At 30.6% G+C, this 26187-nt stretch overlaps 1 protein-coding gene across 1 annotated transcript; it reads right to left on the bottom strand.

Annotated features, from left to right (window-relative positions):
• Nucleotides 1–785: 785 nt before the first annotated feature.
• On the bottom strand, nt 786–1536 carry LOC130993782 (uncharacterized). The gene is made up of 3 exons (XM_057918819.1): nt 1191–1536; nt 884–1114; nt 786–818 (listed from the first exon to the last, which is right to left on the bottom strand). Exons 1-3 carry the CDS (start codon nt 1377–1379, stop codon nt 786–788), a joined length of 453 nt encoding a protein of 150 aa, XP_057774802.1. The 5' UTR covers nt 1380–1536.
• Nucleotides 1537–26187: the final 24651 nt, after the last annotated feature.

The following is a 26187-nucleotide window of genomic DNA, read 5'->3' as shown; positions in this document are numbered from 1 at the left end:
TACTCAGGTGGCAGCACAAGACACTCAAGCTTCAACTTCAACTTTGCCTACCACGGTGAAGACAAAGAGGAGTTCTCAAGGCATGGGCTTGTACATCAATCCTGAAACTGGAAGGAGTGTTCTAAATGTGAGATTTCAGTCTTTATTCTTCATTAGTTAAGATCTAAATTTGCACTAAGACTGTCTTGTTCTATGCCATAAAACAGCCCGGGATGTCTGCTTCATTAGTCATAAATGAGGGTAGGTCCATGGAGCCTGAGCCAAACACACGGTTTGCAATACCAAATGAAAGTGAACTGAGGAAGGGCAAGAGAAAAGAACATCAGACAGTTGCTCATCCATCAAAAAAGAAGAAGGTGGCCTCAAAGCCATTTAAGGCTCCACGAGGAAAAGAAGAAGAAGTGGTCCTAAGAAGATCCCCAAGAGGGAAAAATATTGCTTCAACTGTGGATTCTACAACTACTAGTTGAAGCATGATATTTCTTCCTCAGTTTACAACAGGCCTTTGTTAGTTTTGATGCTTTTCCTTTGTTTATAACTATGGTTTTGAATGATGGAATTTTAGACTGTGATTAGTGATGTATGGTTTTGAATGATGGATATTTGGATGGTGTTGAATGATGGAAGTTTTACAGACATCAATATGTATGGTTTTAGTGCAATTTTTGAATGATGGAATGATATGGTTTGCTTCATCTTGCCTTTCTTCGTCAAAGTTATTCAGCTTTCATTTTATGTTTGAATGATGGATCATTTGCTTAGAACATATAATCCAAAATGTGCTTCTATTTCATCTCCAAAACAAAGGGATACATGATCTACAATAGAGTTCATAGAACTTTACAAAGACATGTTAAATTAGTGCAAAATATGCAAATAGCACCCAAGAAGCAACCAACATTGCAGTAACTAGTCTAACTTTCTTCTTAATTTCGCTTGACTCTGATTTCAAAGCTTGAACAAAATCCCAAAGCTTGACAATTTCCGGCTCCATATCAGTGGGTGCCGAGCTTGAGCTATCCTTAATCTTCATGAGTTTCAACTCATTGATAACTTCCTTGCCTCTTTCGCTAATTGGTTCGTCAAGCCAATCAAAAAAACCGCAGTTCTTCGTCTAAAACACGAAATTGCAGATATTTAAAGCAAGAAAGTTCAAAAAATACAAGCTTGATGCAAAATCACAAACATACCTTCCAATTTCGACATCCATAAAACCTCCTACCGGGGTTTTCGTCAGTCCACGATGTCATTATCACAGCCCTCAACCTTCTACCGTCAATTTCGCACGTACAACGCCTGGGATTTTGATTATCTTCAAACTGACGTCCACCGCGCGATGTGCTCGATCCATAACCACCAGAGACGGAATTCAGACTCATGGCTAAAAACGCAGTCCAACAACACGAAGAAACCCTATTCTAATTTCAGGAAAACCCGAAAGATGATCGGGAATTTGCAACAAATCATCGCCGGCTAGGGTTCTTCGAACGCAAACATATTCCCCAAATAAAAAGGGGGATTTCGGGTAGTTACAAGTGGGACCCACCAAAAAAAAGAAAAATAAAAAAAATAATAAGAAAACGTCTGTTAAGTGGACGTTAGATCAAAGGGTTTATTTGTTCAAAATTAATTAAGATATGGGGGTATTTGTAGGCCTGGGAAGTTCGGGATCGGGTAATCGGGTACCCGATACCCGACCCGAAAAAATCGGGTATCGGGTACCCTATACCCGAAAAATTCAGGATCGGGGTCGGGGTCGGGTATTTAGGGTGTGAAAAAATCGGGTATCGGGTATACCCGATCGGGTATCGGGTATACCCGAATTACCCGATTTTTTAATTAATATATTTTAAATTATATAATCCCAGCCCATTTCAGCCCCAAGTATCGGGCCGATTCCCATTTCAAAGTACCCCAATCCCAGTCCCAAGTAAATCCCCAATCCCAGCCCTAAGTAAACCCCCCCCCTTCCTGCCGCCGCCGCCCTCACTCCAGGGCGAGTAACCCTCCCCTTCCTGCCGCCGCCGCCCCCACTCCAGGGCGAGTAACCCCCCCCTTCCTGCCGCGAGGATACGGCGCAGATCCGCCGCCGAGCGATAAAGACAAGACATCGACACCATCGAGGATGGCGCGGTCCATCGCGGCGAGTATATCCGAACCGAGACAGCCCGAGGACCAGCACACTCGGTAAGCAGCCACCCTCGCGTGCGGCGCCATCCTGCTGGCGTTTCCGCTGACGTACCCCAACAGGCTCGCGTGCGGCGCCATCTACGCCTTTTCTTCTTCTTCTTCTTTTTTTTTTTTTTTTTTTTAAATACAGATTTTCTATGAATTGGAATTGATTTGTATTGATTTGGAATTGGGAATTGATTTGGAATTGATTTGTATTGATTTGGAATTGATTTGTATGATTTTCTCGGTTTAGGGAAATGGCGTAAAAACTATCGGGTATTAGGGTACCCGAATACCCGACTCGGGTACCCGAGTCGGGTATTAGGGTACCCGATTTCGTTTTCGGGGTCGGGGTCGGGTATAGGTTTCAGGGGATTTTCGGGTTCGGGTACCCGATTTTTTCGGGTAGGGTACCCGAACCCGACCCGATTCCCAGCCCTAGGTATTTGATACCCCCCTTGCCATAAGGGGTGCAATGTAATAAGGGTTTCCACGTTAGGGGCTTATCTGATACTTAACTCAATATTAAAATGAGTCATTTTTAGTGGAACGACCTAAAATGAAAAACGACTCATGTTTAATGAAACAAATGGAGTAAAGTACTGTTGTCCAGGGCTAATCAGAACCGACCAAACCAGCCCCATAATTAGCATGTGGTCAACGATTTTGATCCAGAACCGTTGATCGATGGATCGACCCGAAACCGAAACATCCCTGGACAACGACCTGCAATTAAGAATCGTCGAACTAACTGGTTAACCACCGTTTTTCGTAAGCTGTAGGTGGCAAGGGTAGGAGGCTGGCTATGCTGATAAGAGTGACAGTCGAGGTGGAAAATCGTCTATTTTAACCGATTAGCTGGTGAATTTTGCTGAAAATCGTCAGATAACCTTTTAAAATCGATGATTTTCCAAAAATTCAAATTTTTATTATTTATTTTCAAATTCAAATTTAGACAATGACTTTAAAAAAAAAAAAAAGAAGGAACATCATTTAATTGTTTAGAACAAGTTTTTTCTTCCACCCAAGTGCGGAGATATTTCGTATTGGCGTCACAATTATTAATTTATATTTTATAATCGACCCATCTGATAACTTAAATTACTATTGTAATGGAGCCCATATGTAGCTTCCATTTATTTATTTTATATAGAGGATCAATAATAATTTTTATTTTTCATAATGACTCTTTCATGTAATAACTCGAGTTCTCAGATTCTATGATCGAAGAGAAAACATGTTATATAGCTTTCATTTAGCTCCGCACTGATTAAACATTAATTTTCATTTCATTTTTTGTTTTCTTTTCATTTTTTATAAATTAGTTGAGGTGTTGCCATCCCCTTAAAAAATGGCACAAAAATATAATAAGCGGTAAGAATAATTGGTATTAAAGTGACAAATGTAGCAGTGGTAAGGATAATTGGTGTTCATAAGTTGGTGTAATGGTAAAATAATTAATATTAAGTCTAATTAATATCTGAGTCTAAAGGTATGATTTGAATATTATTATTATGTGATATCTAAAATTATTTATTTAACTATAAAAAGAAAACTATCAATTATGTCATTCGAAATAAACACAATTGGTTCATTATAAAATCTCTATAAATTCTAATCACTCAAAATATACACAAAGTAACTAAGTAAACACAACCTATATATAAAATCTCCATCTTCTTTATAATAGCAAAATCCTTTATCCTATGCGGCATGTCTAGAACGGCTTCATTTAAAAAATTTACCATATATATTTTTCATTATTTATTAATTAATTAACTATTACATTCCATATAAAGATTCATTATTCTTAATAAAATATAATTTATAGTCTATATAATATTAACTTTACATATAATCTAAATTAATAAATTTTATTATTTATTTTATCTCGATAAAAATTAGATTTACATATTTGACAAGAAAAAAATTACTAAGTATAATTTATAAACGATAAATGATTATAATTGAATGTTAGTAATTAGATGTATATTTGTTATTAATTTTATGTAAATTGATTACTTTAAAATAAAATATTATTTTATGTCTATCAAAATATTTTTTTTATTTTTTATAAAATATATCCGTACATTCTATCCATATCGTGAAGAAAAAAATATTTTTCATATCTATAAACTTAATTTGTTCAATTTCGTCCATTACAACAACAACAACAACAATAATAATAATAATAATAATAATAATAATAATAATAATAATAATAATAATAATAATAATAATAATAATAATAATAATAATAATAATAATAATATTATTATTATTATTATTATTATTATTATTATTATTATTATTATTATTATGAAATTAGTAATGCATAAATGAAGAATTTAGATAAAGAACAATAGAGGATATGATGTTAAAATATTTTTGAAATCTTTAATCCTGTATCAAATTCAATTTATAATAATCTCAATTGAGTGAAGAATTCATATAAATCACCTCATTTCACATTGATTTTTTATAAGATTTCACCAAAATAAAACCTATACAGAAGATGCTCTTGCTCTCCAAATTTAAAATCTATATTTAATTGGCGGAATGATTGAGATTAATACAATTTGAATTGCTTTATCAATTCAATTTGACCAAATTTATTTAGTTGAATACATAATTTAATTAATTTAATTTTAAAAAATAAATTGGTGTGATTAAGTAAATTGTTTATCAATTTAATTTGAGTATATTTTAAAAAATAAAATTTGGTTTCAACATTGATTTTTTATGAAAATTTATCAATTAAATTACTAAATAAATTAATACAATTTGGATCCCGCATCAACTTTATTAAGTTTCACACGAGATGATTTTCAAAATTTAGTTATGGTCTTTCAAACTTCAAATGAGATAACGTTCACGGGTCAATTTGTTCTTTTGAATTTCAAACGAGATGATGCTCGAAATTCAATTATGATATTTCAAGCTCCCATGAAATAATGCACAACAAATTGTCAATATTTTTCAAGTTGCATACAAGATGATGTTTAGAAGTTAGTTTTGATCTTACAAGCTCAAGATGATAATGATTTTAAAGATACACACGAGATAATTCTTGTAACTTACAAGTCAAATTTGTTCTTTCGAACTCCAAACGAGATGATTCTCGGAGCCCAGTTATAATATAATATTTGAAGCTAATAATGTATAAAAGTTTGTAAATATTTTTTGAAGTTTCATACAAAATGATGTTTACAAGTTAGTTATGATGTTAGAAGCTCCAAATCATACAATCTCACAAGTCAACTTTGATTTTTAAAGCTCCAGATAGTGACGTTAAAAACATTGACGCATAAAAGTTCATTTTTTGTATTTTAAGGTTTAGACGAGATGATGTTCAAACGTTAGATGTCATCTTTCGGGCTTGATGTGTGTGATTTAGTTGTCTAGATTCGAGTTATTTATCGTGGAATTTTATTTGATATTACCCAAGTTTGTGGTGTTTTGGCGCAAGAATTGCATGGATCGGAGTTGGAGACTCATGGATGAAGAAAGCTCAAGAATGGTATGAATTTGATGAAGTTCGTGTGCTTTTGAAGAAGGAATTAGAGATTGGGCTTGGAGTTAATTATTCTAAATTTAGGGGGGTGTATTCGTTGTGGATTTCCACAGACTTTAAAAAGTTCATGGAATTTAAATTCCATGGAATTCACAGAGATTCCAGACGACTTTCAAAGAATTCGTGGTTGGATTTCACCCCGATTTTCACTGATTTTCGAAGACTTTACGGGATAATTTTGAAATTGAATTCCATGAAACCAGCGCCGGCGGAGAACCAGCGCCCGGTAGAAGAGACCCAGCGCCCGCGGAGTCCCAACACCCGCTGGAAACCCAGCGACCGCTAGGTTCCAGCGAGTTGATATTAGACAATAGTTGATATTACCAAACATAAAATAGCATTCTGGTTTGATGGTATGTTGAGATGGTTATGGAGTTAAGAGCAGGAGACTCTGTAGAAAGAAATTCTAATTAATATCGTACAACTTTGGAATGCACCCTCCCTCTCTTATAGTCTAGTCAACCTCAAGTGCAATAAGTCGGCGTTGAAGTATCAAGCAGGAGACTCTGTAGAAAGAAATTATAATTAATATCCTACAACTTTGGAATGCACCGATTTAAATATGAACACATCTCTCTCTTCATGGAGTATCCAACGCTCGCTGGCTTTTGTAGAAGTCATCCAGTAGTTGATATTACCTGAAGACACTCTCAACGATTGCTGAGTTCCAGCGCTCGCTGGCTTTTTGGCCGCAGGCGCTGGAACTCAGCGCTCGCTTAAAACTTCATGGATTTCAATTCTCGTGGTTCTTTGTCGGATTTCGTCGTGTGTATTTTTTGGATGAAATCCATGAAAGTCATTCCGGATTTTAAGTCAATGGAATAACGAATACACCTAGATTTGTATGGATTTTAAAAAGTCTTGAACGAATACACCCAGATTTATATGGACTTTTAAAAGTCTTGAACGAATACACCCAGATTTCTGCAGACTTTTAAAAGTCTTGAACGAATACACCCAGACTTTTAAAATCCATAGAAATCCATCAAATTCCACAACGAATACACCCTCCTTAATTAAGCTCAAAACTTTTTGTTTTTAATTATTCTTTGGGCTTTATTTTGTAAGTAGCCGATTGGCCCAATTATTGGGTGATGCGGCTATGAAGGGATTTAATTCCCTAAGCCTTCTTTTTGTTACTCCACTTAGCCACCAACTTAAGGATATAAATAGGGATTTATTTTAGTTTTGCAAGGGACATTTTATTGCTTTTAGAATTAGGTTTTAATTTTTCTTGCTTTTGGTTTTGGTATTTGGCGGCTAGTAGCGAGACTTGGCAGAAGACAATTGTTCCTATTGTGGTGACTTTCATCTTACTTCAATTTAGTTTTAATTAGTTTAATTTTCGGTTTTGGAATTGTGGTAATTAGTTTATTTCAATTGCAGTTTATTTTATTTTTACTCTTCTATGTTTGTTTTAATTTATTTGATTGTTCTTAGTTTAATTATGAGTAGCTAACCATTTAATTCGGCGAGAATAATGAAACACTGATTTATTAATCTGTGAGACCTATTGGTTTTAAAATTGGTTCCTATTGATTTCGATTAATTCCTTGTGTTTCACGATAATTTTAATTTTATTTAAGTATGGTCAACTTAGATTTAATTAGATTATAGTCAATTAGCACCTCCAATCCGTAATTGTTGGAATATGACTGATTACCGTGTTCGTAGTAAGAATAAATTGGTGGATTGATTATTACTAGCGTATCTAGGATAATTGATCTAAATTGGGTTCCTTCCTCTTAATGCTATTAGAATATTAAATCTAGGTCTGACGTCTACAGTTAGGTTATATTTTAATAAGGGAAATAGATAGGTCTGACGTCTATAGTTGTCTATCGACACAGTAAGTAGGAATTGAGGTATGTCAGTGCGTATCACGGTATCCTATAACTAGTTCGATGATCAGAGATTCGAGCCGAGTTACTTTCTTTTGATTATTTTCTAGAATATTTTCGTGCTTTGTTTGTTTTTTTAGTTTATAATTAATTCTCTTAAAATTAAGGCGCGGTGGCTACACCAATTTCAGGGCTTTGGGAATTTAATTGCGATTACTCCGTTCTTTGTAGTTCGACCCTGCTTGCTACTATATTATTCTAATTCTTAGTTATTGCAGGAATTATTTGGTGGTATACGACGACCACCAAGGCTTTAGATGATGATATGATCCTACAGGGTTCGGACAAGATGATGCTAAGAGGAAATAAAATCTTCAATCTTATATCGACCTTTTTCAAAACATTATTAAATAAAATTTTATATAAGAAGAATATTTATTATTCTAACAAAAAATTAATATTTAATTGAGAAATATGGTTCATATTAATAAAATTTTAATTATGTTACCTCAAATTAAATAAATTTAAAAATAATTTATATATAAATAATTATTTATATAAAAATAATATTATATAATTTAAATAATAATTTAAAATAATTTTCGTCGAATTTTAATGGGTTACACACTAGTCATTATTAAGTTGACAAACGAATATAGGGATTAGGGACTGAAACCAATCCTTGCCACGTGGATAGACAAAATGCGAGTGTTGTGGGGTCGTCTTGTATATATGAGGCATAAATAAAATAAAATAGGATTTTAATTACGAACAAATTGACGATAGTATTAGTGAATGCAAACTGAGAAGTTGAGATTATTGACAAGCTCCGCCGTCGGTGCAATAATGGGACGATTTATGTGTTGACATTTGGAGTTTCACACTCCTTAAAACGTAACTATAAGTTGAAGAATGGAGATATTAAAGTGGTGGATAATGTTTAATCCCAAAATACATCGAACATAGCCGAAGAAGAGTTTTTTTAAGTGTTAATAGGCAAAAATGCCATTTTCTTATAAACACTTGTAAAAATGCTCTTTTTTACTTATGAAAAAGGGCATTTTTACAAGTGTTTATAAGAAAATGGCATTTTTGCAAATACCTCTTTTTTTAATCCGTTTTATTCAATTAAATTAATTAATATATCCAAATGAAATAATGAACTGATGTCGTGGGAAAAAGAAAAGGAGACATTCGGTATTGAATAAATGATCCTCTCCCTAGCTTTGGCCCCAACCAAACACAAATGTTATGTTGAAGCAAGTTTGAGGATAAGAAAGAGTTGGCACTTTCAACAGTATGGAGATTCATAATGTCAATTGTCAAACCCCTCCAAATTGATTGCGTGACAACTTCAAATCGGGGAGTGAAGCATGGATATCTTCTTAGATGTTCCATTTGGTTGATTGAATAGGATTAATTTTATGATATTTTATTGGATTAAGTGAATATGATTTGATATTCAATTTCAAAATAATGTAATGCAGAATTAATTTTATTTCATGAGTCTTGATCTTTTATATGATAAAATTAATTTAATCTCGATTTATGTGATAAAATTAATTGCTTTAGTATAATATAATAAATAAAATATAAAAAATATATTCGCAATGGGTTACATGAAGCGATTCTAGTGCCAAAATGTTTATTTTTATTTTCTTTAATATTAAAAAGTTCTATTTCCATTTTATCCTTGTATGTAATTTATTTCCATATGAACAAAATATATGGTCCATAATTAAATACTCTCTTCGTTCATGAAAGAACTTCCTAAGAGGGAGTGACATGAGTTTTAAAAAAAATTTGCCGAATATACTGAGAGTGGAGAAAAAGTTAATAAGGGTGTTGAGAATTGTGAAAATTTGTTTTAATTAGTATTGAGAGTGGTGAAAAGATGAAAAGTAAAAGTAAATGAGATATTATAAGTGGTGGACTATAGTCAAAAAGTGGGTAGAAAGTTCTTTTATGAACGTCCCAAAAAGAAAAAAATAGGAAGTCCCTTCGTGAACGGAGGGAGTATTACATAGTACTATTTAAAGTTTGAGTACTTTATACTTCTTACGTCCAGAAAAGAACTTCCTAGGAGAGAGTAGCACGGGTTTTAAGAAAAAAAGTTTGTTGATTGTATTGAAAGTGGAGAAAAAATTGTTGAGTGTATTGAGAATGATGAAAAATTGTTTTAATTAGTATTGAAAGTGGCGGGGTATAGTCCAAAAATAGGTATAAAGTTCTTTTGTGAAAAGTCCGAAGAAGGAAAAATAGGAAGTTCTTTCATGGACGGAAGAAATATATTTATAATAAAATCACAATATAAGTCTTAACTGCTGAATTTTTTATAAAAATAAATTTCATGTTTTAGAGCATTCCAATAACATCTCAAAACTTTCAACCTTTCAAATTGTATTAAATTTGTTTCTTCTAATTTTTTATACGAGTTTGAGAAGCTGAGATTTGGATATTCATTCACAATCGAAATTGAAGGTAGGAGAGGTCAATTCACACAATATGCTTTAAAATTTCTTAATTAATTTTAAGTTTCAACGTTGAATGGATATTTAAATATCAATTTTAATTGATGCGAAAAAAAAATAGAATTGAGGAATTTATAATTACTACAAGTCGAAAGAATAAAACTCTTTAAATTAAAAATTGGATCTAATCTGCAATAAAATCAATTTTTTTTTTTTACTTGTGCAATAAAATCAAATTAGATTTAAGTTACAATTACCGCGATATAGAATATACTAGTATATATGGAATTTGTAACAAAATTAAGGTGGGCCTCCACAAGGCTTAGCCGTTGGTACATTAAAAAGCCCATTTACAGAATGGAAAACATAAAAGAACAGAGATAAAATGTTCGAGTTGGTGGAAATGTGAAATTGTGGACTTCATTTTTGGGGTAACTTTTTGAATGTCAAATGTACAATGCTGCGTGCTAGAATCTCTAATACCAACAAAAGTGTGAGAGTCGTTTTTTTCTTCTTAAAAAAAAAAATAATAAATGTGAGAGTCGTTTCAAACAGAATTTCGTTGTTGCTTTTTGAAAAACTCGTGTTTGGATAAAATTATTTACTATTTAGATTATGGATGTCGATCACGTTTATTGAGTTTTGGATATTGCATGCCATATAGATTTAAACTTTTGAAGTACACTCATTTTGATTATTCACTCTTGGACTATTGTGATGATTTTTTAAATTAAAAAAAATCCATTATTGTGTATTTGTGTTGGATATTAAACGTAACGGTAGTACGTTCACCATTTCACATTGTTACTTGAATTGATTTATTCGGGTCGTCATTTAGAGAGCGTATGACTATGAACAATCTTGCAAATTCTTTAGGCTAATTACAAAATAAATCATGATAATAAGTTTATTTTGTTATTACAGTATCACGCACAAATATTAGTAGCAAATAAATATTAATTTTTATAATTTTGTAATTAGAGCTTCCCTAATTTTTCTGGCGACTGAAAGGATGACACAGACATTAGTATGGATTGAAAAAGATGATTGATGTGGGCACTGGTGTGGATTGAAATTCGGTAGAGAATGACTATGTCGTTTAGTGTGCAACTAAGTATGGAAGTAATAAGATACAAATATTGCAAAAATGAGAAATATTTGGTATTCATTTGCAACGTTCTAATAGGTCGAAATTACAAAATGAGTATGAATTGGTGATTTATTTTATAAATATCCATTCTTTAAAAAATTGTATAATAAAGTGAATGAATGTGTAAAATACCCTTAACGTTTATGTCAAGGGCAAATCTCCATTTAATTTACTCCATTGAAGCAGAACTACTAAAAAAAATCTCTCTAGTGCAAGTGCCCGTCGAACTAACAATGTTATATAACGAAAGTTATATAGTAAACTATTTTTCTGTTACAAAAAATTTAAAAATACATTCGACCGAACTAATTCAAGCATTGAAAATTGATCTCAATTAATTTGTCTTGAAACCAATAGGTTTGTGGTGACATATTTCAAATCCAATAATATAATGTTTCCATCCCAAGACATATTATAGTTCCACTTGGAATAATATTGAACAAAACCGAGAAAATAAGGACATAAAATATGATGTCAAGGAGAAAAAGACATCGCCTGAAAAGCAGAGATGTGAAAAAGCAAAGCAAAGCATGGTTTTAAAGAGACAAAACATTGGTTTAGTTCAGGAGGTTACCCCTATTTATTTAATTTCCCTTTCACATCTTTTCTGACCATAAAATAATAAATAATCACAAAAATAACATTTTCTTTTTTATATTTTCTAGTTATTATATTAAAAATAAAATTTAGTTGTGACAACATGCCGCAAAAGTTGTTATCACCGGTCGGTACCGTATAACAGACAAATCCAAGGCTGCTGCTCCCCACCTTTTCCTTTGAAAATATTTATTTAAATTTTTTAGATTGCATTTTATAATTTCCGCCCAAATATATAATGGCCACTGTTATGCTTTTTGGTGTTACCTTATCGTTGGCTCATACGAAACATTTCTAGCTTGCTTTATGCTTTACATAAGCCTGATAACAAAATTAATAATTAATCATAAAGGAATATTATTTTTAGGGCTCGAGATAAATTCACATTTGATGAGCTGCATGAGATATAAAGTGATTAATTGATTCAAAACAATGATTGAGCTTAACTCAATTTGATCACGGACAAACTACTATTAATTAAGCTTCGAATAGTTCCTAACACTACCTATTGGCTATTGCATTAATTAAAATCGTAGATGGGTATAATAATAATTTACTAGTAGTTCACGTATTTAAATAGTTCAAGTAGTAAAGTTAAAGACTCTCAAAATTGGTTGGTGTGCATTTGGATTGGGAGAGTTGATATATAGTGGATTTTAAATTTCGAGTTAAATCCGTTTACAGGAAATCCAAATGAATTGTTTTACTCCCTCCGTCCACGAAATGAGTATCCATATTTCCTTTTTCGTCCGTCCACGAAATGAGTACCCATTTCCCTTTTTGGCAAGTGTACCCCACACAACCTTTTAATTAATACTCTCAAAAAGTGGGACCCTTAAACTATTCACACTACACTCCATACATTTCTTAAAACCCGTGCCGTCCACAAATGGGTACTCATTTCGTGGACGGAGGGAGTAACATTTATGGATTCAAATACGAATCCGAAAAAAGTCGTGATGTAATTGATAATTATCTCTTTCCGTACATTGCTTTAAAATAATTTGCTTATCTTTTTAAATAAGGATCAATGTTTTTATATATATATAAATTTGAATTAATTGCCAGAAAATATACAAATTATTATTAAATTTTTTATTTTTAATTAAATATATTTTTTGTCAAAAAAATACATAAATTTTTTATTTTTGGAATTTGACCTAACTCCAATGTCTGTTGACCAATAACTTGATTATCTGAAATATGATGGGCAATTCAAAGATATTGTTGGATATATCTTGATAATAGCTTTCTAATGATACATATATTGTTTTTCTTAAAAAAATAATAATACATATATTATTAGAATTTGGTCACTGAAAGTGGTCGAAGAAAAGAAAAAAATACAGAATTTCATGACATCATAAAGATAACGTCAAGAACTTTCCAAGGGTACTTTTGGATAGCCCATTGATTTCAGACAATCAAGTTATTAGCCAGCAAACTTTGGGCTCAAATCAAATTTTTTTAAAAAAAAGTATTTTTTGAACAAAAAAATAAATGTGTTTAAAAATCAAAATTTAGATATAATTTGTGCGTTCACGTGCAATTAATCATATAAATTTCATGTTAATTACATGCAAATACACATGTATGTTTAAATATTTCAAATTAATAAAATTAGTGTATATAAATATCGTGCTAATACATGACATACATTAAAATAAAAAGAACCAAATATGATAGAATTTTTGTGTGTTTGCGTGTTGGTAAAGCTGTAGAGTGGTTATATTTAAGGTGAAAGATCTTGTGTTCAAATTCATCTTGACACAGTCTTTAATTTTTTTATTTAATAGTTAATTGATAAAAAAATGATAAAATTTTGTGTATGTGTGCTGATCTAGCGATATAACGGTTAATATTTAATGGCAAAATGTCTTGGATTGGAGTTCATGTGGCGCTGTATTTAAATTTTGTTATTTAATTGTTAATTTATCAAAAAATACTATAGAAATTTTAAATAATTTTAAGGTCTAGGCGTCTAGCTCCCACTAAAATAATTAATGTAGAAGAGTTTTCTAACCTCGGGTCAATTGACAAACCAATTAATACATGCCTATCTTTAAAGGGGTCCCAGTAAGGCAATACTAATTATTGGATGAAATTATTGTCGAGCTTAGTCCAAATGATAAAATTTAAGCGTGCATTAATCTTTAATGAGAAGCTTTTTAGTTTAATCTCATTATGGTTTGAATAGTTTTCCAATTTATTTTTAGATATTGTTTAGTATTTGTTTTTTTTTTTTTTTGATCGGGCAAAGTCATGTTAGATGTTAGTAATTAGTTTCCCCCATCCACTCCAAGAACCACCTTATCTCTCCATTCACCAAGATCCACCTTATATCTCCCATCTCCAATTCGCTCCCAAGAGGGATCGAACCCGGGTCACTTCACTTAAGTGAGGACCCGGTGGCCAGTGGGCTAAGCCCCCTGGTTTATTATTTGTAATGATAAGTTTTGAGTTTAATTCTCACTGTGGTGTGAAAATTTTTCCAAATTATTTTTAGATATTGTTTAGTTTTTGTACTAGTAATTTGATTTTGTGTGGATATTTTTTTTTCAATTTATTTAAATATAGTCTAATTTTTGTATTACTAATTTTATTTTGTGTGGATATCGGCTCCAACATGCTCCTTTGGGGTCTCTATAACAATGGGGGCTATAGGCTCTATAAAATTCATTTGTATTTTCTTAAATTTAAATACACTAGCGTCTAACCCGTCGAAATTCGACGGGAATTATTTTATGTCATCATTTATAATTATTTTATGTTATTTTTATTACTATAGCATATGAAATAGTTTATATATAAATTATTTTTTTAATTAATTTGATATGATCAAATTAAATTAGTAATACAATATTTGAAATAATATATTTTTCGCCAATTAAATGTAGGTTGTGATAATAGAAATACATTTATATATATATATATATATATATATATATATATATTCATTTGATGAAGTTTATAAAAAGTTGATGTGGGATTGAAGATTTTAGATGAAAAAAATATGTAAATTTAAAGTATGATATGTGTACGATTAATGTGTCGTATCTGCTGTTAATCGTATATCGATAATATTTACTCTCTCCGTCCCTCAAACATTCTTCTCTTTTTTCTTTTTTTTTTTTCTATTTTGGTTCGTCCCCAAAACATCTTCCTAACCTATTTTTGGAAACAATTTCACTAACTATCACTCTTATAATTTCACTTTTTGTGGGACTTATTCTCCACTTATCAAATACTCCCTCCGTGCCACGAATCTTGACACGTTTTCCTTTTTGGGTCGTCCCACGAATCTTGACACGTTTCCATTTTGGATAATAATTATTATCTTCTCTCTCCTACTTTATCACCTTTATTATCTTCTCTCTCCTACTTTATTACTTTTATTACTTTCTCTCTCCTACTTTATCACTTTTATACTTTATTAATTACACACTTAAAACATTAATCTACAACTCCTTAATTCTTGTGCCGAAACCAAACGTGTGAAGATTCGTGGAACGGAGGGAGTACATAAACTTTTATTAAAAACTGTGTCATCCACTCTTAGGAAGATGTTTAAGGGACGGAGGGAGTATTAAGTTTGTTCAAATTCTTTAAATTTCACGGATAAGAAACAATTTAATTAAACATATGTCATTTGAGTATCATCTCAAATGGACCTAATAAGACCAGATAATCATATGAAGCTCTAAAGACCACATATGACATTTGAACGTCAAATTTTTGAAAACCATATTTTTTGGAGTTTGAAATACCACATCTGAATTTTGAGCATCATCTTGTATGGAGCTTGAAGATTATAACTCACATGTGAGTATCATTTTGTCTAGAATTTGTGAAACTATAATTAAGTTATGAGAATAATCTCGTCTCAAACTTTAAACAACATCGTCAAATTTGAAATCATATTCAATTATATATATATATATATAGTTAATTATTTAAGTAAATAAATCTATATATAAACGTACTATATATATACATATTAATTTGTGAGTATGATGTGATAAATAGAACATTTATTTTGCTATAATGTAAAAATTGATTAGAGATATATAAATAAATAAGAATGAATGAGAATTGAGAAAAAATAGAATGGAGTGATTATACGATGCCACGTAGGATAAGATTTATTTTGCTATAATATATGTAGGATTACAAATAATCAACTTCCGAAAGATCTTCATTATGAAAACTTTAGTTACACCCAATATAAAATTTAAATTGTAAGCTAAATTTTGTAAAGTTAACTTAGTTGAATATTAATATATTAATATAGTAACTGATTAATGAAATTTGAACCTCTAAATGTTTGTAACATAGCAAATTGTAAAACTATCATTACTGACTCTTTATTTTCACTTGACTTGTTTTCAATAAATATTATGAGTTCATCGACATATGATTCCCACAATACGCAAGTTACTCTTGTCTCACTGTTACGTATAATTAACAACATAATTAAGAATAAAATAAAAATTCCAAATTATTATTCAACGAAGAATTGAAAAACTTATTCTGCATCAACCAATGGTATGTCGTACTTTTTAGCTTAGCCATATTTTATTTCTACACAATCTATATATGTTAATATTTTTTGTCTTGACCTCCCCAAGAATATAAATTTTTTATATAATATATTACACTTATTCAATACCAATTTGAGATTATATGAGTGAATATTTCTAAAATTAATGAAATCAAATCCATTTTGCAATGTCCGCATAGAATAGTCATATTATATTTATAGACACAATCCTATGAAAAATCAATACACATTACTTACAATATATCAACTCATTTACATATTTTATTATATATATTCCACCATTTGAATTAAAGTGAAACCTTGTATCCACTTCAACATTATCTCTAAAGTGAGTCGTTTTCTCCACTCGCAATCTACTTAATTACTACAATTATTAAAATTTACTAAGTCATTCTCTTTTAGTATTATTTTTATAAGACATATCGAGTTTTAATTAGTTACTGAAAATTATTAAAAAGATATTATATTGGAACTGGGGAATTCTTTATTGGAGAATGGAGAGTACGTATATAAGTTGTTGAAAACATTTTAATTATAAGCTCAACAAAACACTATATTGATTTCATTGTTAATTTGAAGGCTTCTGGTTATAGACTACTTAAATTAATTAGACTTATACTAAATGACGCAATTAAAATAATGATGAAAAGAAATTCGAATCTATGTTTAATCATAAATAGTGATAACAATCATATATAATTAAATTTATCATATCATTATATATAAAAATATTTATATAGATTTTTTAATTAATGTAGAGTTTGATAAGGGGTGGAGATTGATTATTAGAGATTTAGAAAAAAAAATAGAATAAGTGAGAATTGAGGAAAATTAGAATAGAGTGATTATACCACGCCACGTAGGATGAGATTTATTTTGCTTTTATATATATATAGATTTCAAAATTAAAATAAATATTAACTTTTAAAATAATTTTTTTTATTAAATTTAAATTCAAATATTATAATAATTTAAACAAGATTAAAATTATAATTAAAAAAAATCATTATTAATTCCATCCTCGAGCCCAAGGGAGCGCCAACGGTAATCAGCTCGCTGGAGTGCAGCTCAAGCCCGCCTAACGAGCCGCGCTGCCGGTGCTCTCAGGAGGAAAATGCGTAGCAAGTATAGCCACCATTTTCCCATTAATTATTATGAATAAAAATTTAAGCTATACATATAGTTATATTATTAGAATATGTCGGATCGCTGGTTAAATGAAGCTCTTCGTGGAGTCATCTTAGGGAAAACAAACAAAAAAGTGATATGCAATTCTAACAACTTTTGCTTGAATCCAACCCTTGCATGTCATTTCATTCAATAAATAGCACATGGCTAGTCATATTACACAATTCTGAAAATGAAAAATAAAAATGAAAATATCTATGTCGTCGTTGACAAAAAAACAAACAAACACAAGCCCTTGTAATCTTTTCTAGCTACAAATTTTATCTTTCTTTTGGGCTGAAAAGACAATTAATAAAAAATAAAAGGTGTGAGTCTGGAATAACTGATCATCAGAGTTTTGCAGCCATAGTTAGACAAAATGTGGGTCATGTATGGCGATTTTATGCTCTTCTGAGCCATAACTTATTTATTTTCTGTTTTTTCAATTACAATTTATAGTCAATGAGTACATCATTATTTTTGAAGTACTAGTGAGCGTGATATTGAATATATGTTTATTTTTCTTTAATTTTATTTTTGTGATATAGAATTGGCATAGCTTTTGTGGACAATTCATGCATATATCTATCATTCAGATTTTGGACTTTCTTTTAGTTGCAGATTTTGGACTTTTACTTGCACGTATTCCAACTTATGTCTACATTTGTTGCACTCACATAAGCCCTATATATTTTTCATACTACTTAATTTGATGAATTTAAATTATTCATTTTGTTTTGCTCTTAAATTACTTATTTAGGTTCATCACAATTAAATGAAGTCAAAATGCTTAATATTGGATGCAAAAACGTTGTTTTCATATGCAGATATGACGAACAAATATTATGTCCCCCTCCCCTTCGAAAAAAAAAGATTATTAATTAATCATTAAAGTACAAATTAAATAAAAAGCAATGATAGATCATTGAACTTCAGTTACAAATTTTTGGGAACTTGGAAAGGTGATTATGATTGAGTGCTTTTCTATTTTGTACAAGCTACAAGAAGTTACAATTTTATTACTTTAAATGCTAGCTATCATGTCATGAACTTTTAATTTCACATTGAGCTATTTGCAAGATTCGCGAATTTCATAAAATATATAGAAAATAAGCCAATAACAAATGGTCCTAAAATATAAGCAAATAACAATAAAGCTAGTAAATTTTAAAACACCTATTTTTTATTTATTTTTGTTTTAAAAATACTTATATGTTCCAATTGCTATTGTTCTTTTTATTTATTAGGGTAATTCCCAATTATGGAAACAATATTAATTAAAGAACGAGGAGGCAAATACCTAACTCTAAAAACATACTTATGATGACATAGGCCATTTGATGTTACAACTCAAAATAGAAGTTGTTATGAATTACCTCAAATTTGGATATTAATGCAGCGCATTAACTTCATGCATTCATTATCTTGAGATATACTAATGGAAATCCAATAACTTTGTGTGAGTGGCAGAGTGTGCAAAGCAACACATTTAAATTCATGAAAACGAGGAAACGTAGGTAAAATTAATAGAGTCACACACTCGCACTCACACACACTATGAATAGTGCTATTTTGCCATTTACTGAGCCAAGGGCCCCCCAAAATCCCAATAAAATGGATACTAGATTTTTTGTTTATATTTCTCATATTAATCTTATTGTATACACTATATCAATTTTGGACGGTACTACTTGTGAATAATGTTATGATACACACATATATAGATATATATGGTGTGTTACAATAAAGAAGTAAGGAATTATAAGGTTCCAAATCGTCCTTTGTGATGAATTTTGTACCATCATATAGTATATGATATGCCTAGTGATTACGATTTCATTTCATTTAAAATTAATTAATTTTTATATATGAACATTAACGTTTCATGTGACATGATTGTGTCACGAGTGAACATATTACTGTGTTTATAATTTTTTTTCAAAAAATCAATATGACAGATTCTTAGAAGAAAACATTAAAATAACTCGAAATGTTAAGCAATCCAACCCTTTATTAATTTTCAACCTTCTTAGCTTTTCCGTAAATATTTAAACGTTTTCTATTCAAACAAAATGATAACATCGCTTTCTTCTAAACAGATAAAATTGCTTTCCGTAAATTTTTGCATTTCATATATTAAATCCCAATCGCTAATAATATATACCCTATTCAACTCATTTTCAATAAAAAATATATTGTACTAGATCTGTTTTTTCCCCTCTTTTTTCATTAAAAATATTCTAAATCTTCTCCTTTCAAGAATTACTTTGATTTTCGAAGTCTCTAAATTTTTCTCTGCTACCCTAAAAAAGAAATTCCACTGCTCAACCTCTTTTCTTCCCTTGTTTTCTAATAAAATCAACTCCTATGAAAAAGTGGCAAATGTCGAGTGCAATTCCGTTGTAACAATTAAATAAATGCGTAGTGGGTATTGTAATTACAAGCTAATTAATCCTATAAACATAGACTAATCTTTTTGAGGGTAAAATGGTCTACAAACATAAGTTTGATAGATGCGTGTGACGAGACAAGTCCAGAATCTTTATAGTTAAAAAGAATTTCAATTGTTAAATCAAAAAAGTTGCTAGCTTGTAGATAGTGAAGAGAGGAGGCCCTATTGAGAAAATAAAATAAATTAAATCACGAAACTGGTTTTCATGGTGCAGAAAATTGATATAACAAGAGCTGGACACTGCGAACCCCTATAGAGGGAACCCTGAAACAGCCTTATGAGAGAGGGAGAAGATGACAAAAGAGGCCAAATCTACATGATTGGATGTTGCAGCTAGCAAAAGATGATGATAAGAATACAAAGGCCACAGCCCACAGTGGTCACCTTTTTGGGAAAATTTAATTATATTTTCTTTGTTTTAATTTTTTGGAAAATGTTGTTAGATTCTTTAATGTTGGAAAAAGAACTGATTTTCAGTTGCAGCTTGGCAATATGTGGATGATTGCACTGCAAAAGATAATGATGCATGATTGATCCTTGTTTGTTTTTGGAAGCAATAAAATAATATATCTACATAATATATATGCATGACAATTTTCAGGGAAAAGCAAAATAAAGGACAGAAGGAGAGGGCCATTCAATTTTCATTTACATTCTATATTTTTAAATACAAAAATATATACACTATCATATCATCATAAAATAGATTACATATTATTATAAAATATTAACAAAGTTAGTACTCCAAATTAGACTATTGTCAAATTAATAACCAAATTAGTGTAAGTTAATCAAATATTCGAAAAATAAAATTCATAATTGATGAGATTTGAAATAATGACCTAATATTAAAAAAAAAAAAACTTAATTTGATACCATAATTTTTCCACTTAAACTAAGTCTCCTTTAAATTCCCCCCGGATTGAATCAATTATAGCATAACAAATGTTGTTTGGTAGATGATGATGAAAGAGGCGATCAATTATGAGTAAAATTTTAATTTTTTCACAAGAACTTAATTAACAACTTGACTAGTATGAAAATCTATTAATTCAATTATTTTCTTGAAAAAAAGAAAGATAAAAAACGATGATGATGCTATCTAGAGCGATGGCATGACGTGGCAGCCACCACAAAAACTAGTCTCGTGACATGATTGGGAAATTGATTCACTTACCACTAAAAATAAAAACTCGATGAAAGAACAAAAAAAATACACACGGAAAAAATATGAAGAAAATCCTTATCGAATTGGGCAAGATGTAACTAGATTTTTTTTAGATACAAAATAGATATATATATTATAAAACTTAATATATATTATATGAGTGTATTATTTAACAAAGTTCTCATCGAACTCATTTATATCATATGTAGTTATGAAACAAATTAAGATTCGGTCTTAGCGGAATTTTATCCAATGGAATCAGATAAACTCAAGATGTTGTTCCTTTTATCTATTGATAATGAATTGCAATAATTAAGTTGAGTTTTAAGTTAAAACCTACAAAAAGATTCTATAGTCCGATTTGTCATTATAACAAAAAAAAAAAAAAAATCATAACAAACAATAACGAATAGTATAATATTTGTTAAACAGCCTAGTGATTTTATAATGATGCGACAAACATGCATAATATTTTAGTGAACACCTTTTAAAAATTAAAAGTTAGTAATTTGGCCGTATACATAATCATGCATGACACGGGCTAGCTAGCTATCCAAAAAAATAGAGATTCACTTTCTACGTGAATTAGAAAGAATCAATAAAATAAAAAGGCCTAATCTATCGCGTTATAAAATAATAAAAGACACCAATCAACTATTTGCAATAAACCTAGATAATGCTCAAGGCGTATAAAATAATAGTAAAGGAATTCCACTACCGAGCTACTCGTTGAAATTGTTAAATTATATTATTCCTCCTAAAATAGCGTGTTGATTATTTGTGAGAAAAGTTAAACCCTTCAAGGATGAAATTAAATTATTTTTAAGCCAAGAGTTGACTTAACAATAAAATAAAATACAAAACTTTAAATCTTCAAGCTGTATAGCCTAAAAAGAAGAAGAAGAAACTAATAATATTTCACCACATACTTCTTGGATTTTCATGCAAGACGATGAACACACGTCAATTAGTTGGCAATGACCTCGACGTATTAGCATCTAATATTCAAGTCAATTTTTTTAAAAAAATTAGATACACCATTCTAGTGTCCAAAAATTGGACTATATAGTAGCGCATTTTGTAGTGTCTGAACTCTACTACCTCAAATACACAAAATTTTTGTCAAATTGTGATTTTTTTTTTTATTTTTTTTAAATTACAAGAGATATCTATTATATAATCAAATAAGTCATCCGCATACATACGGAACCTCTACACCATACAAAAGTGAAAAAATAATTGCACGCAAACGGAACCACTACCTACACAAAAACGGAAAAACTAACCGCACGCAACCTCTACACCACACAAATGACCACTACCCACGCAAATGTGAGAAAACTAACCACGAGATTGAATCCAAAATTTCTCATAAGTAAGAGATTTTGGGTGTGCCTCAACTTTGCCACTTGAGCTAGGCCTTATTGATAATCATTAAAAAAATTCACGAGATGTAAAGTTTATTTTTTTAATAGACAAAAAGGAAATTTATCACACAAAACAAAAAAACAAACGAAAAAAACGTTAGTGATATATTAGAAAATTGTATAAATAGGATCTCCCACAATGAACGTTTGGTTTGCCCTTTTTGCGTAGAAGAGATGAAAATCTTGTGGATTGACATGACTATTATGCATTAAAATATATGAATAGCGAAGGCAAGAAAATAAGGAGCAGAAGTATTCCAAATCAATCTAAGTTATTGTCCTAAAGAATCATCTGACTCGTATTTATTTATTTGTGAAATTGAATAGAAAAAATGAAATGGAAAAAAAGATGGACAAATGTAACGGATTGGTCAGTTTAATTGCACAACCAACAGTGGGTGGACTGGCAAAGAGGACAATCAAGCAATTCCGTGCTCTCCTGCTTTATAAAAAGCACATGGCATCCACACATCTAAAGGGTCCCTTACCAGACAAACTCTTTACGTGGCTGTACTTATTGTTGCACATATATTTCTATTTTATTTATCAAAATATATATATGTGTTGCAGTGAAAAAAGATTGAGCTTAGGATAGGGATCACTCACCTACACTACTCATTGTATAGTGGCAGGCCCTCCTCCATCCCCATGCTTAATTCCTCTTAATAATTCAATTTACATTCTATGTCTGCAGCTTACATTGTCTTCACTTATTCATTTCACTAACTATATATTCACTACCTACCTACTAGCCAACCTGCCCTAGGTCCACTCTCATTTTTTCCAATTACTTATTCTACAACATACTCAATATCAACAGTACTTTAATTCTCCTTTTTGAGGTTAAAACAGGTCAAAAAATATAACTGAAAAGTCATGCTCAACACAATTCTGTTATTTCAGTTTCAGCTTTAATGAATTCCTTTGTTTTCATATCTCAACCGGTTATAATCTTTCAGATCCAACCCAGGAAAAACTCAATATATATATAGAGAGAAGATCTCCTAAGAATCATATCTTATCGTGAAAATATGAATTGTAACGAATAAGTCAATATAAATTCAAGAATAAAGTTCTTGTAATGCACGAACAATCATTCAAATTTCGGTTTGAATCCTAAAGTAACTGAAAATAAAAGTTCTTATGAATAAAAATAAGGGCAAATTGCATTAAAATAACTGACTTTATACCAAAATTTGGTTTTTTGACAATCTTTTTAATTGTAGCAAAAATTTTAACGACGATTCAATTGATAGCAATATCCGTCCGGCGTAATTTTCCGGCTATATTAACTTAGGGTTTACTAGGCTTTAACTGACGTGGCAAAAATTAAATAAATTAAATTAAATAATCCTAACACTCACCTAACACGTCTGGATACCTCTCCCGCTCTGCAAAAGAGTGACGCCGCCCTCAAATCCGACACCGTGAACATCGCCGCAATTCTGACTAATTCATCGTACGAGATGGCGGAGAAGTCGGGGACCGGTGAGGAATTTGAAGAGGAAGAGGAAGGAAGATCTGGTGAGAATTTTGGGGGTTTCGAGGTTTTTGCGCAAGCATATGAATTCTTTTGTTTCTTGAAGGAGTGGACAGTAACTGATTTTCAAAGAGGCCGTAGCTTCTGCTTCATTGGAAGGTTGCGCTGGTCATGGCGGCGGAGGAATAGGCTGTGTTATCCTTTACTAGAGGTCGTGGTGGCGGCCAGCGATAATGGCGGCGGATGATGGAGTGAAGGGGGAGAGCCAGCGGGAGAGGGGGAGGAGGAGGGGGAAGAGAGAAGAGTGATGTGGGAGGGGGAGGGTGACGTGGGAGGGGATTTGGCATTCCGGCTTCCACGTTGGTGGTCCGGCTGCCAACTCAAATTTAATTTAGTTGGAAAATTACGTCGGACGAACATTGCTATCAATTGAAACGTCGTTAAAAATTTTGCTACAATTAAAAAGATTGTCAAAAAATCAGATTTTGTTATAAAGTCGGGTATTTTCATGCAATTTGCCCTAAAAATAAACTATATTGTGAAGAAATGTAGTAGTATTTTTAAAACATTATCTTTCACCATATCAGTGGTTACCTTTTCTTATGACAATTTTTACTTGATTAAATAACTAAAAATATAAGTTCGAATGAGTAAAAATAAGCATTACTTTTATTCATATCAATAATTACTTTTTCTTACTATAATAATTAGTTAACCAAATAATTAAAAGTACAAGTTCTAATGAATAAAAATAACAATTATCATAAACAGATGTAATAATTTTGAAACATTTATTCACAATAATTGTTATTTTTACTCACGAGAACTTATACTTTTAGTTATTTGCTCAAGTAATTATTGTCGTTAGAAAAATTAATTATTGTTACGAAGAAATGTAATATTTTAAAATTATTATATTTTTCACAGAAATATATAAAAAAATGCAAAAGAAAAACAGTGAAATAAAAAAAACGCAAAAAGAAAAGCAGTAAAAAGAAAAAAATACTCAATATATATATATATATATATATATATACACACACACACACACAAAAAAAAATACAAAAAAAAATGAAAACAGGAAGGAAAAAAAAAAGTAAAAACAAAAAGAAGAAAAAAGGAAACAAAAACCCAAAAAACGTAAAAAAGAAAGGGAGAAAAAGTAAGAAGAATAAAATTGGGATGAAGGGATTCGAACCCTGTACCTTTTATGCATAAGAAACGTAGGCGACTATTACCACTGCACCAACTCGCACTTTTATGTTCAAAAACTCGGTTATGTATATTTAACCTTGCGGGTCGGGTCAAACGGGTCAAACCCGTCTCATAGGGTGAGGAGGTTGCCCTCACCCAAGTTTTTGTGTTTTTTTTAGGCGAATGTCCTTATAATTGCTGATCTTGTTTTTTGATTATCTTGTTGGGTTATTGTTAAGTTACATAGTACTATTTATATGTCGATAGTTATTTCTTTTTCATATATAATGATTATTTTAATTAGGAAATGGAGGGTGAGTATAAGACTATTCCAATTATAAAAAGAGTAAAAATTGTTAAAACAAAGTCAAATTGAAATAACGTCTCCATTTTATTTCATTTTAACTCTTCAATTTTCAAATCCAATATTTCATTAAATTTAAATTTCAACATTACATTATTAAAATTAAAATTAAAATTACAATAATTAAAATTACAATTACAATAATTAAAATAAAATTATAATAATTAAAATATAGACTACATCAACCATCAACTCTTCATGGCTTCTTCGAGCATGTTGTTGTGCAATGCCTTAATATTAGAATAAAATGCATTCTCTTCATTTTCTTCTCCACTTAATAGAGAGAGAAAATAGTCAAAATTTGAAATATTAAAGTTGGAAAATATAATTAAGGGTATACATGTAAAATTATACTACTCCTTGATATGTCACTTATTTAAAGACGAATGAAGTAATTGAGTCAAGTTGCAAGAGGATGAGAGATAGTCCAATGAACTCTAATCTCGCATAAATAATAGTACATTTTTTTCTTTCTATGAACTCTAATCTGGCATAAATAATTTTATTTTCTCTCGCAATTTTTTTTATCATGCTCGTGATAATCCAATGAATAATTTATTAAATAATTT

This window comes from Salvia miltiorrhiza, chromosome 7 (genome assembly GCF_028751815.1).
Source record: "Salvia miltiorrhiza cultivar Shanhuang (shh) chromosome 7, IMPLAD_Smil_shh, whole genome shotgun sequence".
In the NCBI taxonomy this organism is placed as follows: domain Eukaryota; kingdom Viridiplantae; phylum Streptophyta; class Magnoliopsida; order Lamiales; family Lamiaceae; genus Salvia; species Salvia miltiorrhiza.
Note: the sequence above shows the minus strand (reverse complement) of the source record. Positions and strands in the feature narration are given on the sequence as shown.

Excerpts from the sequence above, each read along its gene's own strand:
- LOC130993782 (XM_057918819.1), bottom strand. The coding sequence starts at position 1,379 with ATGAGTCTGAATTCCGTCTCTGGTGGTTATGGATCGAGCACATCGCGC. Across the intron at positions 1,115-1,190 it reads ATGGATGTCGAAATTGGAAG|ACGAAGAACTGCGGTTTTTT; the intron begins GTATGTTTGTGA and ends TTCGTGTTTTAG. Across the intron at positions 819-883 it reads CAATGTTGGTTGCTTCTTGG|ATCATGTATCCCTTTGTTTT; the intron begins GTGCTATTTGCA and ends ACTCTATTGTAG.